Genomic DNA, 19,930 nt, shown 5'->3' on the forward strand with positions numbered 1-19,930 from the left:
GACGGTAGGCCTATGTTGTTTATTTTAATCAAAATATTTCTGCTAATAAAACATGTTTGTATCGAGTTTTTCCTGCTATTCCTGCACATTTGCTATCTACCAAAGATAGCTTAAATATAAAGCATTTTGTTATTTTTATATCTTGAAAAAAATAGATTGATGGTTTTAGAATTGTGATAGTGGTGCTATCTATTAAAGGTCAAATTAAAATGTCTAGGTTTTGCGATATTATCTTTGGGTAGGCCAAAAATTATGCAGAATCCACGTGTTTTTCCTATCTACTGAAGATAACTCAAATTAAATGCATAAATCTATCCCACTCAGGAGACAAATATGACAACATAGGCCTTCATTTTATTTGAGCCATGTTCATTTGATAGAAAAATCAACAACATGAATTTAAAATTAAACCAAAACAAAATGTCGGAACACTTGACATTTTAATTTGATCTTCGGAAAATAGTACACCAGTAACATGATCGATTTATCTCGTTCAGCAAACAAAAACGACAACCAACAAGCATTTAAATTTGAGCTATCTGCAATTGATAGCAAAAGCAAACGAATTCAACATACGGCAAATAAAATAAATCAGATAGAGAAATGTAGAGGCTTTATTTCAAAGTTCGTTTCAGTATCATACGGTATTCCGTTCTTGAGATATATCAATTTTAATATTTACCATGTAAATCAATGCAGGAGCTTTAAAGACACCGGCACCAGAATCGAGCAAATTACGGCATGTCTTGCGACATTTTCTTTTGGTATAAAATATGGAAAGTTCGTGTTTTTACTATCTACTGAAGATAGCTTAAATTAAATTGATGGTGTAATTTTGATTTCCAGTATAATGCTATCTACTGATGATCAAGTTAAAATATTCAGGCAGTTAGGCCTGCAGAGTGTTGTCACGTTATTTTGAAAATAGTACGCGAACGTCATAAGCGTAACGGATGCGAGCATAACGCGTGGTCTCAAATTCGCGCATTGTTTTTACGCCGTCATTCGCGACATTCGATCTATCTTGGGTAGATAGCAAAACCATGGATGAATAATAAGTTCGTTCGTGCGTAAGAAACAAATTAATACTGAAAAACTTTTGTTCACAAATTGACTTTTTCCCAGTCAGAATATTATGAATTAAAAGTTGTGTAAGACGGTATGTTGTTTATTTTAATCAAAATATTTCTGCTAATAAAACATGTTTGTATCGAGTTTTTCCTGCTATTCCTGCACATTTGCTATCTACCAAAGATAATTTAAATATAATGCATTTTGTTATTTTTATCTCTTGAAAAAAATAGATTGTTGGTTTTAGAATTGTGATAGTGGTGCTATCTATTAAAGGTCAAATTAAAATGTCTAGGTTTTGCGATATTATCTTTGGGTAGGCCAAAAATTATGCAGAATCCACGTGTTTTTCCTATCTACTGAAGATAACTCAAATTAAATGCATAAATCTATCCCACTCAGGAGACAAATATGACAACATAGGCCTTCATTTTATTTGAGCCATGTTCAGTTGATAGAAAAATCAACAACATGAATTTAAAATTAAACCAAAACAAAATGTCGCAACATTTGACATTTTAATTTGATCTTCAGAAAATATTACACCAGTAACATGATCGATTTATCTCGTTCAGCAAACAAAAACGACAACCAACAAGCATTTAAATTTGAGCTATCTGCAGTTGATAACAAAAGCAAACGAATTCAACATACGCCAAATAAAATAAAACCGATAGAGAAATGTAAAGGCTTTATTTCAAAGTTTGTTTCAGTATCATACGGTATTCCGTTCTTGAGATATATCAATTTTAATATTTACCATGTAAATCAATGCAGGAGCTTTAAAGACACCGGCACCAGAATCGAGCAAATTACGGCATGTCTTGCGACATTTTCTGTTGGTATAAAAATATGGAAAGTTCGTGTTTTTACTATCTACTGAAGAAAGCTTAAATTAAATTGATGGTGTAATTTTGATTTCCAGTATAATGCTATCTACTGATGGTCAAGTTAAAATATTCAAGCAGTTAGGCCTGCAGAGTGTTGTCACGTTATTTTGAAAATAGTACGCGAACGTCATAAGCGTAACGGATGCGCGCATAACGCGTGGTCTCAAATTCGCGCATTGTTTTTACGCCGTCATTCGCGATATTCGATCTATCTTGGGTAGATAGCAAAACCATGGATGAATAATAAGTGCGTTCGTGCGTAAAGCTGAATTTATACTCGATCGCCGAGCGATGCGATGAATCGCTTTTGAAAAAGCGATTTGCAATCGCCGAATTTTGCGATGCATCGCCCGTCGCTTTTGCATTTATACTTATCACGGCGATAGCGATGCAGACGACAATTAAAATATTCTAAATGCCACAAAATACATTTTTAAAACATCAGTTGCTGTCAATAATTATTGTTTTGAATTAATTCATCATCAAAAGTTAAAAATCGAGAAAGGTAAATTAATTAGCAAAATAATAGATCCAGTTGGTTGTATATGATTGGTTGACGCATTCACGTGTCAAGCGATATCGCTGGGAAGTTGAGATTTCTTCAACTTGCAAAAGCGACGTCGTTTTTGCCTCCGCGATTTGAATCGATTGATCGGCTTGACGCTCTCGAAATGTAAGTAAACATTGAGCATGCGTGAAAATCGCTTTTCTGCAAAAGCGATTGAGTATAAATTCAGCTTTAGAAACAAATTAATACTGAAAAACTTTTGTTCACAAATTGACTTTTTCCCAGTCAGAATATTATGAATTAAAAGTTGTGTAAGACGGTATGTTGTTTATTTTAATGAAAATATTTCTGCTAATAAAACATGTTTGTATCGAGTTTTTCCTGCTATTCCTGCACATTTGCTATCTACCAAAGATAGCTTAAATATAATGCATTTTGTTATTTTTATCTCTTGAAAAAAATAGATTGATGGTTTTAGAATTGTGATAGTGGTGCTATCTATTAAAGGTCAAATTAAAATGTCTAGGTTTTGCGATATTATCTTTGGGTAGGCCAAAAATTATGCAGAATCCACGTGTTTTTCCTATCTACTGAAGATAACTCAAATTAAATGCATAAATCTATCCCACTCAGGAGACAAATATGACAACATAGGCCTTCATTTTATTTGAGCCATGTTCAGTTGATAGAAAAATCAACAACATGAATTTAAAATTAAACCAAAACAAAATGTCGCAACACTTGACATTTTAATTTGATCTTCAGAAAATAGTACACCAGTAATATGATCGATTTATCTCGTTCAGCAAACAAAAACGACAACCAACAAGCATTTAAATTTGAGCTATCTGCAGTTGATAACAAAAGCACACGAATTCAACATACGCCAAATAAAATAAAACAGATAGAGAAATGTAAAGGCTTTATTTCAAAGTTTGTTTCAGTATCATACGGTATTCCGTTCTTGAGATATATCAATTTTAATATTTACCATGTAAATCAATGCAGGAGCTTTAAAGACACCGGCACCAGAATCGAGCAAATTACGGCATGTCTTGCGACATTTTCTTTTGGTATAAAATATGGAAAGTTCGTGTTTTTACTATCTACTGAAGATAGCTAAAATTAAATTGATGGTGTAATTTTGATTTCCAGTATAATGCTATCTACTGATGGTCAAGTTAAAATATTCAAGCAGTTAGGCCTGCAGAGTGTTGTCACGTTATTTTGAAAATAGTACTCGAACGTCATAAGCGTAACGGATGCGCGCATAACGCGTGGTCTCAAATTCGCGCATTGTTTTTACGCCGTCATTCGCGATATTCGATCTATCTTGGGTAGATAGCAAAACCATGGATGAATAATAAGTGCGTTCGTGCGTAAGAAACAAATTAATACTGAAAAACTTTTGTTCACAAATTGACTTTTTCCCAGTCAGAATATTATGAATTAAAAGTTGTGTAAGACGGTATGTTATTTATTTTAATCAAAATATTTCTGCTAATAAAACATGTTTGTATCGAGTTTTTCCTGCTATTCCTGCACATTTGCTATCTACCAAAGATAGCTTAAATATAATGCATTTTGTTATTTTTATCTCTTGAAAAAAATAGATTGATGGTTTTAGAATTGTGATAGTGGTGCTATCTATTAAAGGTCAAATTAAAATGTCTAGGTTTTGCGATATTATCTTAAAAAGAACAAAAATTATGCAGAATCCACGTGTTTTTCCTATCTACTGAAGATAACTCAAATTAAATGCATAAATCTATCCCACTCAGGAGACAAATATGACAACATAGGCCTTCATTTTATTTGAGCCATGTTCAGTTGATAGAAAAATCAACAACATGAATTTAAAATTAAACCAAAACAAAATGTCGCAACACTTGACATTTTAATTTGATCTTCAGAAAATAGTACACCAGTAACATGATCGATTTATCTGGTTCAACAAACAAAAACGACAACCAACAAGCATTTAAATTTGAGCTATCTGCAGTTGATAACAAAAGCACACGAATTCAACATACGCCAAATAAAATAAAACAGATAGAGAAATGTAAAGGCTTTATTTCAAAGTTTGTTTCAGTATCATACGGTATTCCGTTCTTGAGATATATCAATTTTAATATTTACCATGTAAATCAATGCAGGAGCTTTAAAGACACCGGCACCAGAATCGAGCAAATTACGGCATGTCTTGCGACATTTTCTGTTGGTATAAAAATATGGAAAGTTCGTGTTTTTACTATCTACTGAAGATAGCTTAAATTAAATTGATGGTGTAATTTTGATTTCCAGTATAATGCTATCTACTGATGGTCAAGTTAAAATATTCAAGCAGTTAGGCCTGCAGAGTGTTGTCACGTTATTTTGAAAATAGTACCGGAACGTCATAAGCGTAACGGATGCGCGCATAACGCGTGGTCTCAAATTCGCGCATTGTTTTTACGCCGTCATTCGCGTCATTCGATCTATCTTGGGTAGATAGCAAAACCATGGATGAATAATAAGTGCGTTCGTGCGTAAGAAACAAATTAATACTGAAAAACTTTTGTTCACAAATTGACTTTTTCCCAGTCAGAATATTATGAATTAAAAGTTGTGTAAGACGGTATGTTGTTTATTTTAATGAAAATATTTCTGCTAATAAAACATGTTTGTATCGAGTTTTTCCTGCTATTCCTGCACATTTGCTATCTACCAAAGATAGCTTAAATATAATGCATTTTGTTATTTTTATCTCTTGAAAAAATAATTTGATGGTTTTAGAATTGTGAAAGTGGTGCTATCTATTAAAGGTCAAATTAAAATGTCTAGGTTTTGCGATATTATCTTTGGGTAGGCCAAAATTATGCAGAATCCACGTGTTTTTCCTATCTACTGAAGATAACTCAAATTAAATGCATAAATCTATCCCACTCAGGAGACAAATATGACAACATAGGCCTTCATTTTATTTGAGCCATGTTCAGTTGATAGAAAAATCAACAACATGAATTTAAAATTAAACCAAAACAAAATGTCGCAACACTTGACATTTTAATTTGATCTTCAGAAAATATTACACCAGTAACATGATCGATTTATCTCGTTCAGCAAACAAAAACGACAACCAACAAGCATTTAAATTTGAGCTATCTGCAATTGATAGCAAAAGCAAACGAATTCAACATACGCCAAATAAAATAAAACAGATAGAGAAATGTAAAGGCTTTATTTCAAAGTTTGTTTCAGTATCATACGGTATTCCGTTCTTGAGATATATCAATTTTAATATTTACCATGTAAATCAATGCAGGAGCTTTAAAGACACCGGCACCAGAATCGAGCAAATTACGGCATGTCTTGCGACATTTTCTGTTGGTATAGACCTTTTTCCCTCTTTCCCATCATGCACTATTCCAGGGGGGTATGAGTGTCGCAAAATACATCATCTCCCCGGGGGAGTACAGAGTTATGTTCATTACAGTCTGGAATACGGACATTTCGACTGGTGCCTTCATCACAAAAAAGGAATCCCCGATAATGATGATAATGGCGCCACGATCACTGATACCTTTCGGGGCAAAAACAACATTTCTATGCCTTATGGACATGGTGTATTCACCCAAAAAGTTTCCCGTTATTGAAACCTAACTTTGTATACATTTTATAGACCTAATGGTGAAAAACTGATGACGGGACACGCAGTGGTATTTTACCGGCGTCCGTTTCACTTTTTTTTTCGGAGTTGAAAATAAACGAACACAAAATCTCTTACACAGATGTTCTGCATCGCTCCGTAACTGCAGCACTCGTGTATTCAATAATTGCATAATTAGTAACATCGATGGTCTTTACGATAATCCGCATATATGGAATCAGTATGCCCATATTAAGACAAAATAATTGCAACGGCCTGGCAAAGACCATCGGATGCACACGATCTATGAGGTTGATGAACTACGTCATACCCCCCTGGAATAGTGCATTGTGGGATAGAGGGAAAAAGGTCTATAAAAATATGGAAAGTTCGTGTTTTTACTATCTACTGAAGATAGCTTAAATTAAATTGATGGTGTAATTTTGATTTCCAGTATAATGCTATCTACTGATGGTCAAGTTAAAATATTCAAGCAGTTAGGCCTGCAGAGTGTTGTCACGTTATTTTGAAAATAGTACCGGAACGTCATAAGCGTAACGGATGCGCGCATAACGCGTGGTCTCAAATTCGCGCATTGTTTTTACGCCGTCATTCGCGACATTCGATCTATCTTGGGTAGATAGCAAAACCATGGATGAATAATAAGTGCGTTCGTGCGTAAGAAACAAATTAATACTGAAAAACTTTTGTTCACAAATTGACTTTTTTCCCAGTCAGAATATTATGAATTAAAAGTTGTGTAAGACGGTATGTTGTTTATTTTAATGAAAATATTTCTGCTAATAAAACATGTTTGTATCGAGTTTTTCCTGCTATTCCTGCACATTTGCTATCTACCAAAGATAGCTTAAATATAATGCATTTTGTTATTTTTATCTCTTGAAAAAAATAATTTGATGGTTTTAGAATTGTGAAAGTGGTGCTATCTATTAAAGGTCAAATTAAAATGTCTAGGTTTTTGCGATATTATCTTTGGGTAGGCCAAAAATTATGCAGAATCCACGTGTTTTTCCTATCTACTGAAGATAACTCAAATTAAATGCATAAATCTATCCCACTCAGGAGACAAATATGACAACATAGGCCTTCATTTTATTTGAGCCATGTTCAGTTGATAGAAAAATCAACAACATGAATTTAAAATTAAACCAAAACAAAATGTCGCAACACTTGACATTTTAATTTGATCTTCAGAAAATAGTACACCAGTAACAGGATCGATTTATCTCGTTCAGCAAACAAAAACGACAACCAACAAGCATTTAAATTTGAGCTATCTGCAATTGATAGCAAAAGCAAACGAATTCAACATACGCCAAATAAAATAAAACAGATAGAGAAATGTAAAGGCTTTATTTCAAAGTTTGTTTCAGTATCATACGGTATTCCGTTCTTGAGATATATCAATTTTAATATTTACCATGTTAATCAATGCAGGAGCTTTAAAGACACCGACACCAGAATCGAGCAAATTACGGCATGTCTTGCGACATTTTCTGTTGGTATAAAAATATGGAAAGTTCGTGTTTTTACTATCTACTGAAGATAGCTTAAATTAAATTGATGGTGTAATTTTGATTTCCAGTATAATGCTATCTACTGATGATCAAGTTAAAATATTCAAGCAGTTAGGCCTGCAGAGTGTTGTCACGTTATTTTGAAAATAGTACGCGAACGTCATAAGCGTAACGGATGCGCGCATAACGCGTGGTCTCAAATTCTCGCATTGTTTTTACGCCGTCATTCGCGACATTCGATCTATCTTGGGTAGATAGCAAAACCATGGATGAATAATAAGTGCGTTCGTGCGTAAGAAACAAATTAATACTGAATAACTTTTGTTCACAAATTGACTTTTTCCCAGTCAGAATATTATGAATTAAAAGTTGTGTAAGACGGTATGTTGTTTATTTTAATGAAAATATTTCTGCTAATAAAACATGTTTGTATCGAGTTTTTTCCTGCTATTCCTGCACATTTGCTATCTACCAAAGATAGCTTAAATATAATGCATTTTGTTATTTTTATCTCTTGAAAAAAATAATTTGATGGTTTTAGAATTGTGAAAGTGGTGCTATCTATTAAAGGTCAAATTAAAATGTCTAGGTTTTGCGATATTATCTTTGGGTAGGCCAAAAAAATTATGCAGAATCCACGTGTTTTTCCTATCTACTGAAGATAACTCAAATTAAATGCATAAATCTATCCCACTCAGGAGACAAATATGACAACATAGGCCTTCATTTTATTTGAGCCATGTTCAGTTGATAGAAAATCAACAACATGAATTTAAAATTAAACCAAAACAAAATGTCGCAACACTTGACATTTTAATTTGATCTTCAGAAAATAGTACACCAGTAACATGATCGATTTATCTCGTTCAGCAAACAAAAACGACAACCAACAAGCATTTAAATTTGAGCTATCTGCAATTGATAGCAAAAGCAAACGAATTCAACATACGCCAAATAAAATAAAACAGATAGAGAAATGTAAAGGCTTTATTTCAAAGTTTGTTTCAGTATCATACGGTATTCCGTTCTTGAGATATATCAATTTTAATATTTACCATGTAAATCAATGCAGGAGCTTTAAAGACACCGGCACCAGAATCGAGCAAATTACGGCATGTCTTGCGACATTTTCTGTTGGTATAAAAATATGGAAAGTTCGTGTTTTTACTATCTACTGAAGATAGCTTAAATTAAATTGATGGTGTAATTTTGATTTCCAGTATAATGCTATCTACTGATGATCAAGTTAAAATATATATTCAAGCAGTTAGGCCTGCAGAGTGTTGTCACGTTATTTTGAAAATAGTACTCGAACGTCATAAGCGTAACGGATGCGCGCATAACGCGTGGTCTCAAATTCTCGCATTGTTTTTACGCCGTCATTCGCGACATTCGATCTATCTTGGGTAGATAGCAAAACCATGGATGAATAATAAGTGCGTTCGTGCGTAAGAAACAAATTAATACTGAAAAACTTTTGTTCACAAATTGACTTTTTCCCAGTCAGAATATTATGAATTAAAAGTTGTGTAAGACGGTATGTTGTTTATTTTAATCAAAATATTTCTGCTAATAAAACATGTTTGTATCGAGTTTTTCCTGCTATTCCTGCACATTTCCTATCTACCAAAGATAGCTTAAATATAATGCATTTTGTTATTTATATCTCTTGAAAAAAATAGATTGATGGTTTTAGAACTGTGATAGTGGTGCTATCTATTAAAGATCAAATTAAAATGTCCAGGTGTTGCGATATTATCTTTGGGTAGGCCAAAAATTATGCAGAATCCGCGTGATTTTCCTATCTACTGAAGATAACTCAAATTAAATGCATAAATCTATCCCACTCAGGAGACAAATATGACAACATAGGCCTTCATTTTATTTGAGCTATGTTCAGTTGAACGAAAAAACAACAACATGAATTTAAAATTAAACCAAAACAAAATGTCGCAACACTTGACATTTTAATTTGATCTTCAGAAAATAGTACACCAGTAACATGATCGATTTATCTCGTTTAGCAAACAAAAACGACAACCAAAAAGCATTTAAATTTGAGCTATCTGCAGTTGATAGCAAAAGCACACGAATTCAACATACGCAAAATAAAATAAAACAGATAGAGAAATGTAAAGGCTTTATTTCAAAGTTTGTTTCAGTATCATACGGTATTCCGTTCTTGAGATATATCAATTTTAATATTTACCATGTTAATCAATGCAGGAGCTTTAAAGACACCGGCACCAGAATCGAGCAAATTACGGCATGTCTTGCGACATTTTCTTTTGGTATAAAATATGGAAAGTTCGTGTTTTTACTATCTACTGAAGATAGCTAAAATTAAATTGATGGTGTAATTTTGATTTCCAGTATAATGCTATCTACTGATGGTCAAGTTAAAATTTTCAAGCAGTTAGGCCTGCAGAGTGTTGTCACGTTATTTTGAAAATAGTACGCGAACGTCATAAGCGTAACGGATGCTCGCATAACGCGTGGTCTCAAATTCTCGCATTGTTTTTACGCCGTCATTCGCGACATTCGATCTATCTTGGGTAGATAGCAAAACCATGGATGAATAATAAGTGCGTTCATGCGTAAGAAACAAATTAATACTGAAAAACTTTTGTTCACAAATGGACTTTTTCCCAGTCAGAATATTATGAATTAAAAGTTGTGTAAGACGGTATGTTGTTTATTTTAATCAAAATATTTCTGCTAATAAAACATGTTTGTATCGAGTTTTTCCTGCTATTCCTGCACATTTGCTATCTACCAAAGATAGCTTAAATATAATGCATTTTGTTATTTTTATCTCTTGAAAAAAATAGATTGATGGTTTTAGAATTGTGATAGTGGTGCTATCTATTAAAGGTCAAATAAAAATGTCTAGGTTTTGCGATATTATCTTTGGGTAGGCTAAAAATTATGCAGAATCCACGTGTTTTTCCTATCTACTGAAGATAACTCAAATTAAATGCATAAATCTATCCCACTCAGGAGACAAATATGACAACATAGGCCTTTATTTTATTTGAGCTATGTTCAGTTGATAGAAAAATCAACAACATGAATTTAAAATTAAACCAAAACAAAATGCCAGGTTTTTACGAGCTCAGCGGTGAAAATTCTCATCGCGCGGTGGAAAGTTTGGTCCGCGAAAAAGTTGAACAATGTTCAACTTTTTCGCATCGCGCTGCGATATCGCAGCCGTGCACGCTTTTGATTGGCTGCTGGAAAATCAAGGTCGGCAGAATGACCTTAAAGGAGATGCAGACTCCACTTCGCAGCGCGATGCGATGCTTTATGCTTTTTAAACATCGCAACATCGTGCGATAAAATTTAAATGTACATTTTAATTTCATCGCGCGATGCTGCGATGTTTGAAAAGCTTCGCATCGCGCTGCGAAGTGGAGTCAGGATCGGGCTAAATAGGGGGCCCGTAAAACCAAAGAAAGGAGACGAGCATTTTTTTAACGCGGCTGTGTACTCTAGCCATTGTTTCTTTCTCAAAATTGAGGTTTTATGATATGTTTGTACCTTGTTATGTTTTTTATAAATACAAGGAATGAAAATCCAGATTTGTAAACTCCAACTGCAATATTTTAAGGATTTTATTTCACTATTCCACTCGTGTTTGAAATTGAAAAGGAAAGAAAATCTTTGTTGTACCAGCAAGGTACACGCGCGCAACAACTCATCGCGTTGCGTATCGCGCAATTTGTTAACGCACAAATACGCGACGCATACGCGACGCATATGCGACGCTTATCTACATGCGCGGCGCATCTGATGGAAACACCACGGAAGCACTGATTTCACAAAAACCTAGTGGTCAAATGGCTCCGTTTTAGCTGATAAAATGTGGGTTTTTTTAATTTCTTTCCCCCGATTTAAATATCAAGTTATGAATGGATTTCGCTCAAACTTCTCAAGGGGCTGTGGATTTACCCGATGTTCACGTAATATAAGTTTCAAAAACGAAAACTGTCGCATTCTCCTGTGAGATTCGATGAAAGTGCAAAATGTGACCACTTTAAACTTCAACGGCCATTATTTCAATGTTCATTTTCTCGGTAAAATGACGATTTAGGTACACGATAACTCAATAAATACAGCATCTATAGGTAAGCAAATATGATCATCGTAAAAAGCATGATCGACTCAAGAAACGGTTTTCTCATTTTTTATATTTTGGTCTATTTCCGATTTTGGGCATCATTTTTTGCAAATAGGCGTTTTTGAATTTTAAAAAGTTCATTTTGATGCTTTATATGTTTATTATTTTAAAATATAAGGCCAATATCAAAAAATAAAAAACCGTTTTTGGAATGGAGCCTCAAGATTGAGCTAAAAACAAAATAAAATATTTTGGAAAGAGTGTTTTTTGTTATGATGTACCTAACAAATATTGCCAAAAACTCACTTTTTGTGATTTTCTTCAAAATTGTTGTTTTTACCCCAAATCTGTATTTGTTTTAAGATTTATTGATGTCTTGCCTTCATAAAAATGTGTACTTTTATATGTTTTGCGCGAATAATTACAAAGTTATTGCACTTTTACTACATGCATGTCTGAGAGTACACAGCCACCTTAAATACAAGATAGCCTTTGAAGCACACACTGTAATAAATATTTCACTTGAATTTACTGTTTGCTTTTGCCAAAATGATCATCCTCGATATAATGAAATCGTCGAGAAATCAGGGGAGTGCAGCTTAATCGTGGAACACAAATGGCAGTTTTCGCGCACTTCGTGCCCTTCAGTTTATTATTTGATCATTTGATGCCTTAAAATAGGCAATTTTTCCGCGCTTCGCACGGAGTTTGTTTCAATAAGATCAATCTGGGAGCAAAAGTCGCTATAGGCTATAGGCTACTGAAGCCCCAAAGCAAGTCTTTGGCTGACAGATCCAACGGTCTTACGTGTTTATCATTAAAAATAAGGGCGGATGCTGAAAAGGGGATACTTAATAATAAACAGCTAGCCCAACATGTACGCATAATTATTATGGAAGTGATATGATCAAAGAGCAATAATTATATAACGTCTGAAAACTTGGGCGCGAGCGCGTATTAAATGACGCTGCGTTGGTGCTCGGTGGCTCGACGGCAATCATCGCGGCTTGCGTAGACTAAATAACAAAATACATGCCACCAAAATCATCACTCGCGCGCGTTCGCGAAATTGAGTCTCGATGGAAACGCGCGAGCTTCACTGTGAGCGTCAATTATTACACAACAGTTGGCGGGACGATACGACAACACTCTGTGAAAGCTATTTTCACTTTTGTTTCACTGAGAACTGGTCGTATAATATCTACTATAAAATTATACTTTTTATATGATAGGCCTACTCTTGTATTGAAACTACGTTGGCCTTTCGTCAGAGAAGCCCGCGGGCGGGAGAAGGCCGGTCTTGAGCAATGCCAAGCCAAAAGCTCCATCGATGTCACACAAAGCATCGTATGCAACGTTTACTGTGGACACCTGAGTACGAATCCTATATAAATCTAGGCACAGATGTTGAGCCTATAGTACTCGTTGAAAGCCCGTTTGTTATAGAAACAAAGAGCGATGAGGTCCACAAAATGGTATACGTTTGCTTGACGACAGAATGTTTGCTTATTGCGGAAGACAATTTGAAGAAACTAGGAGATAGAGAGAACCTTGAATTTTATGAACCGCCAGAAATAACAACGGCGTGCAGAAGGAATGATGATGCAAGCAGAGAGGGCGATTGGGACTTGCAGGATTTCAGTCTCAAATATATGTTTCCTTTGCAGCATGTTAGACTCTCCGTTCGGCAGTACAGGGAAAAAGAAGGTAGGTTAGAATTCATGATATCTTATTTTTGATGATGGATATAAAAAAGCAAGTAGCGTTGTAAGAAATGTTGGAGTAGGCCTTTCTTAACAAACAAAAGTGAACGAGCTAAATAAAATCTCTTAATAACACCACAAAATAAATTACATAAACAACAACAAAAAAGGACAAAAAATGCAAACGGGTAGAATATTATTTTTTTCCAACTGTTACAGGAGAGCATGTTTTGCGACTTCGACTTGGCGAGGAGACTGAGCATTCTCACTTGAAGACTTGGTATCTTGAACTAGCTGGGAGACACAGGTGGGTGTTGGAACGAGATGGTTTGACTCCTCCCTTTTTACATGCCTCTTGATTTTTTTAAATTTAAATAAAGCAAATGTAAACACTGGCCATTTAGTATTGCTGCATTTTCAAAATCGAGGTTTTTGTTTAAAAATGGTTAACACTCAATGAGGTCCTATCGATTCTTCATAGGTGTGGAGGTTACAATCTATTGAACTGATTTGAACAGTATAGATAAGTCTTAGCTCACAGGGCAAAAAGGTGTTCAATTTTGTGGTAAAATAAATGTCGGAAGTGTAAAAAGTAATCTATAATGAGGAGAATGATGCTTTTGGACTGCCAGTTCAGATCATATCAAGGAGGCTACATTTAATGTTTTTCTGGTTTAGGTGAGGTGTCCAGAAAATGTTGACGGGAAGAAAACCACAGAAAAAGATGGCAGAAGTGTTTGAAAGGGATGAAAACTCTATTTGGAAGATTATTGTCTTCTTTCCGGGTTCTTTCTTCGTGTTCTTCCGATCACCTCTTCTGATGTTCAACTAATTCCGTCACTACTGTTGCTTTGATTTTCCCTGGAACAAAGGCCTTCTCCACTCTTTCATTGAAAGAAGGCCGAAGAAACTTGCCCTTTATACGTATTATTGTGGAATCGATATAGAATTCTGTGGCAGTGTGGTGTTAACTTAGTTTGATCAGAAAACCTCTATTTTTGGGGCCGGCATGTTGCAATACTTAGACCAGTGTGTCTAGTTCGATTTCAACAGTGCTCTTACCAGTGACCGGGTATCCGCAAATAATGTCTTGGTCACTGTGTTCATTCTGAGGATGAAGATGCTGATGACAGTGACGACCACGATGATGATAATGATGATGATGAGGAGGAGGAGGAGGAAGATGAGAAGGAGAATGACGACGATGATGTTAAAAGAATTGAATTGAAATTAAATTAAATGAAGTAATAGGGCCTAATTCTAATACCCCATCATAATTTCGCATTCTACGTTTGCTTTTTATCGCAAAATAGGGAGATTGTATGGAGATGGTGGATGGAATGGATTGGAGAATTGGAAGAAAGACGGAAAGAGCAACGACATCGGGTAAAAGTGTTTAAAAAGGAAAGAAAACACGATGATGACAAAGAGCACACAGAACTTGGCGAGCTCAATCTGGACTACCACCGCGATACCCACGGTTTGATTCTGGGATCTGGTGAGAGGTCAGAAGAATCAAACCCAGTGGCTGAGGATGAAAGTAGGTTACAACACCGTGAAAGATTAAAAGCATGGCACATTGAGGAGCATCAGAAACGTATGGTAGAAAAGGATCCAGATCAGTCATTATCACACAATGATAGTGCCATGGATTGCTTAACTACGGAGATCACAGAAGGAGATATTATCAGTAGGTGCACACTGTACGGGGTACCTATACCAGCAGCACCACCGATAAGCCGGGAATTCTATACCAAGCTTGGATTGCGTATACCTCGCGAATTGGACGTTGTAGAAGAGGGACATGAGGATGATTTGGATTCTTGCAGTAGCTTGGAAGATATCGTAACCGTGGGCAGTTTAGTCGATTCAGGTAGGTGTGAAAGTTTTAAGGGTTTGGCACTTATTTTTTTATTTTTGTGAGTATATCCAGTAACTGATAAGTTTACTTTAATATAATGTTAAGTATTCATATAGATAATCCGATCTTCATGTATCCTCATAAAAGAAATAAAAGATGATGATGATGACGACGACGACGACGACGATGATCATGATGATGATGGGACGGTGGTGCACTTTGAGAGAATATGCAGTGACTAATAATAAGTCCACCTTATTATCAAGTTACATATCAAGGTAGACTTCCCTGTCTTCGGGTATTCTGACATGATCTTCGGGTATTCTCACAAAATGGATGATAATAATGATGGCGGTAGGTTTTGTGACAATATACAATGGCTAATAAGGCAAAAAATTTTAAGATTTGTCTCAAAAATACTTGCTATGTGCTTTATATGAAGTTTTTGTTTTGGGTTCGTTTTTTTAAGGTAAAAAGCTATCATGCACTTCGCAAGATTTCTTTTTTACTGCATTTCCGGCATATTTTGGGGTTATTTTTACAACTAAAAGAAAAGGTAAATCGCATAAGGCTATGTGGCAAATCCAATTTCACATACCTCTGGGACGAACCTTTTTGGAAGTGAGTTAAGGTAGGTCTACAGACGTCCCTGTTTACGATTATCGTTACAAAATAAACGATATGATGATGATGATGATGATGATAAGGATACGGGGTTTATAAGGATATGCATGCAGTGACTGACAAGTTAACCTCATCGCCAAGTTAGGTAATAAGTAGACTTCATGTCTACGTGTTATCCTCACTAAAATGGATCTTAAATTCTTGAATTGTAGCTCTTTGTAATTCAGAGGATGGGATAGGAAGCTTTATTTCACCATGGAGGTCCAAATCAACATCTTCACACTAGTGGCGGATTGGCTCATCTTCTCATCAAGAGCTTAGAAACAGATTCGCTGATTTGCGGCGGGCGGGCAACCTGGCTGCTGGCAGATCAAGATCGGACATCGGAACAATTGCTCAGTTTAATTCTCTTGCTGATATAGCTTGCAATGCGTCCAACAAAGTTTTCCCATTTAAAAAACAACATGTGACAAAATTTCATTTTATTCTTCCTTATTTCAGATGTGGATTGGCACGAGAAGCTGAACGACCGTCCTGTACTATGTGTTGGGAATCTGTTTGAGAAATCCAATGTTGAGATGCATAAGCATGGTCATATATCTCGAGCTAGACCAATTGCTTCAGACACAGCGCTTGATAAACTATTAGAATTTGAGGACACTAACCTTTCAATGTAAGTAGTGATCAAAAAATTTAAGTTTCTATAGTGGTATAATTTATAAGTATATGAGCGTAAGGCTTCATCTGCTTTGGTATCTGCCCAACACTCACAATTAATAACAATTGGCAAGCATTGATGACATGCACGTTTAAATATTAAGGAGAAGTTTCAATTTAAGAATAAGAGTTAGGCCTAACACTTTCGAACAGCTTTTCTTGTACACAAATACCATAACACTTCGTCTACAAGCATATAGAGTGCTTTTTATGAAAGCTAAATTAATCCAGGCACCATTCCATCGACCAAATTATAACACAATGGAGTTTAAGCAAATAAATTACCAATACAAGCATTATACAAACAAGTATTATTGTAAGACCAATCTACATAAGGTATTGGCATATTTACGGCTGTTTGGTATTAATTAAGCTTTCATCAAAAACACTCTATATCTGCTTGTAGACGAGGTTTTACGGTATAAAAAAGGTATAATTTTACTAAAAAAATGAATACCGGTACATGAGAAAGAACTAATTTTATAGTCTTCATAATCTAAATCTGAGAATGCCAAATAACACAAAAGTTATTCAAAATGTTATATTAAACATTAATCATCCTAATATACTATGTCGACATTGGTGCATAGAATAAAATAATGTAAGGTTACTCTACAATTGTGCAGATTAGGACAGATTGCCAAGAAATGATTTTATCCTTTTATAAAATTCTTTTTTTTAAAAAGATATGATAACCATCACCTGTTTGTTGGTGTTGACAAGGAGACACTCCATCACACCAATTCAATACCAGACATACTGAATGGAGAAGCAGCCTTTTTAGAAGATGATTATGAAGCTTCACAAGTTACTCATAGAACATCATTTGTTGCCATGGATGTTGGTAAGACTTCAAATTTACCACGCTCACTATTAACCAATTTATCGTCACACATTTCTGAAATGATTTTATTTACGTCTACTCGGCATTTACTACTAGACCGTCTATATAACCAAAGTATATCTTCATTTGTTCTTTCCTTTTTCACCCCTCACACCTTTCTTATTTGGTGGTCTTCCTAATTATTTACATGTTAGTGTTCTGTCTACCACCCATTCATATACTTCTTGCCAACTACATGTTTTGTGTCTGCATGAGCATCTGAATTGGAATCTTTGCCTTTTGCTCTCCATTACCGATATTGTGAAAACAATAACTCAGCCCATCTTCCCTTCCTGTCCCTCTTTTTGTCTCAGTGGATTACTACCCTTTTGCAAATAACAAACTTTTAGACCATCTGGATTGGAAGAGCTTGAAAACTGGTGGTGATGGTAGTGGTGATGGTAGTGGTGTCTCTCCTGAGGTGTTCCTGCAGGTGGTCCTCATCCAATCAAGAAGCATCACGCCTGATTGAGCGCCATTATATGTCAATATTCAAGGGATTCTTTCACCACTATGCCTTCACTGGTCACATGATGTGCTAGTATAATAGGTTTTGTGAGGATATGCAGTTACTGATAAGTGTACCTTATTATCAAGTTTGATAACAATGTGGACTTTCCTGTCTTTGGGTTTCCTCACAAAAATAAATGACTGACAACGAAGAACACATTGTTGATGTCGGTGGTTGTGGTACAGGTACTGGTGTTTGGTAGAGGGTGCTTTGTGATCCAGTGACTGATAAGGCTAGTAGCCTATCTACCTTGTTTCAAATTTGGCAACAATGTAGACTTTCCTGTCTTCAGGTATCCCACAAAAATCAATAAATAATTCTAGAATGATAAAAGACATGATGTTGTTGAACTCCTCTGCCCTCCCATCCCTTTTGCTCTATCTGTCTCTCTAATGGATAACAGTTACTGCTCTCTTCTGTCACTGGAATATCAAGCTTAGAACATTTAACTTGTAAATTGACAGTATTCAAGAGTCACACACAATCACTCTGCTCATCAAATATGTCTACAAATGTATGCCCAATGATCAATAATCTTTTTCTTCATTTCTTTGCAGCAAATGAGAACACCCAATTACAAGCTCATATAATAAATGGACATGCACTTCTCGTTACTAAGAAGCAATTAGAACTTGAAAAGGAGTTGATCAAATTTCGAGAAGAACATCACGATTTAGACTTCACTACGTGCAAGCACATTGGAATACAACATAGATATTATAACCAACGTCGAAAGAACATACAAATAGGAAAGATGAAGAGTTTCAAGTAAGATTATTTGCAATAGATTATTGTAGCTCATGATTCAGATTTGGGGTCATGATATCATTTCTGAGCTGTGGCTGTAAAAAGTTAACATAAAAAGATCACATTTGTTATAAATGTTATAAACGTTTTTAAGTCTAATAATTTTCTGTTTGATTATGTACTGAATTTTCATAAAGAACATCTTGGATATAATGTATAATGTAGACACATTTGAAACTTATTCACACTAGCACAGTATATTTCTACCTAAGCTACTTTGCATGTGTGGATGTAGAGTGACTGATGCCCCAAATGGATGGATGGACCCCAAATTTGTTTTATTTACAGTATATCTCATCTTGAACTAGTGTATTATGTAATATATAATATGCTTTGTTATCTGTACTATTCTATAGAAATTCTAAGAAGAAAAAGAAACGTCATGGAATAAGAGGCAAGTATAATTGTCTAAATATGTTTACACAAGAATATATAGTATCTGATGACACGATCTGGTCCATGGAGGCCAGAGGAGGCATTTTTGAAAATTGAATTACTATAATTATTACATTATACAAATACCGGGCTATAATATACTGAAAACACCAAAGATCTAACATACATGGTTAAGTTTTGTGATGTCTATTTTCTTCAGTTTTTGTTTTTTGTTTTTTGTTTTTACTTCAAACTTGCTGCCTTTGGCCTCTATGGACCATATTGTGTTACATATTCAGAAGTCCTCACATTTTTTAGAGATAAAAGTGTGTGAAATATGCCTATTACTATATGGAATAAAGCTAAATATTACTACTAATTGTGTTTTATTCTTAACAATGAATAATAAACTAGAATTTCACGGTTCTCGACGCAAAGTGCCGGCTGCAATGCCTCCACCTTGACGCCCATCATTTTAACAGGTTCAATTTCACTTGACCCCAAAAAGACCATAACATTATTTGCCACACTAAGGTGGAGGCATAAAAAATCATTATGATGGCTGTCCAAAATAGTGAACCAAAATGACATTATTTGCCTGTTTAATCCTGATTGCAAATGACCTCAGGTAGACTGACACACCCAGTCCCCTTACTGAAGGTCCATAGATCAGACTTGGCTTGCTTCTTGCACC

The 19,930-nt window shown here is 35.1% G+C and overlaps 1 protein-coding gene across 1 annotated transcript; it reads left to right on the forward strand.

Moving 5' to 3' along the window:
* Window positions 1–13,663: 13,663 nt before the first annotated feature.
* Window positions 13,664–18,826, forward strand: LOC140160055 (uncharacterized). The gene is made up of 5 exons (XM_072183325.1): window positions 13,664–13,765; window positions 14,772–15,331; window positions 16,445–16,616; window positions 17,347–17,504; window positions 18,612–18,826. Exons 2-5 carry the CDS (start codon window positions 14,794–14,796, stop codon window positions 18,824–18,826), a joined length of 1,083 nt encoding a protein of 360 aa, XP_072039426.1. The 5' UTR covers window positions 13,664–13,765; window positions 14,772–14,793.
* The last annotated feature ends 1,104 nt before the right edge of the window (window positions 18,827–19,930 follow it).

The sequence above is a fragment of the Amphiura filiformis genome, chromosome 9, assembly GCF_039555335.1.
Source record: "Amphiura filiformis chromosome 9, Afil_fr2py, whole genome shotgun sequence".
NCBI lineage: Eukaryota > Metazoa > Echinodermata > Ophiuroidea > Amphilepidida > Amphiuridae > Amphiura > Amphiura filiformis.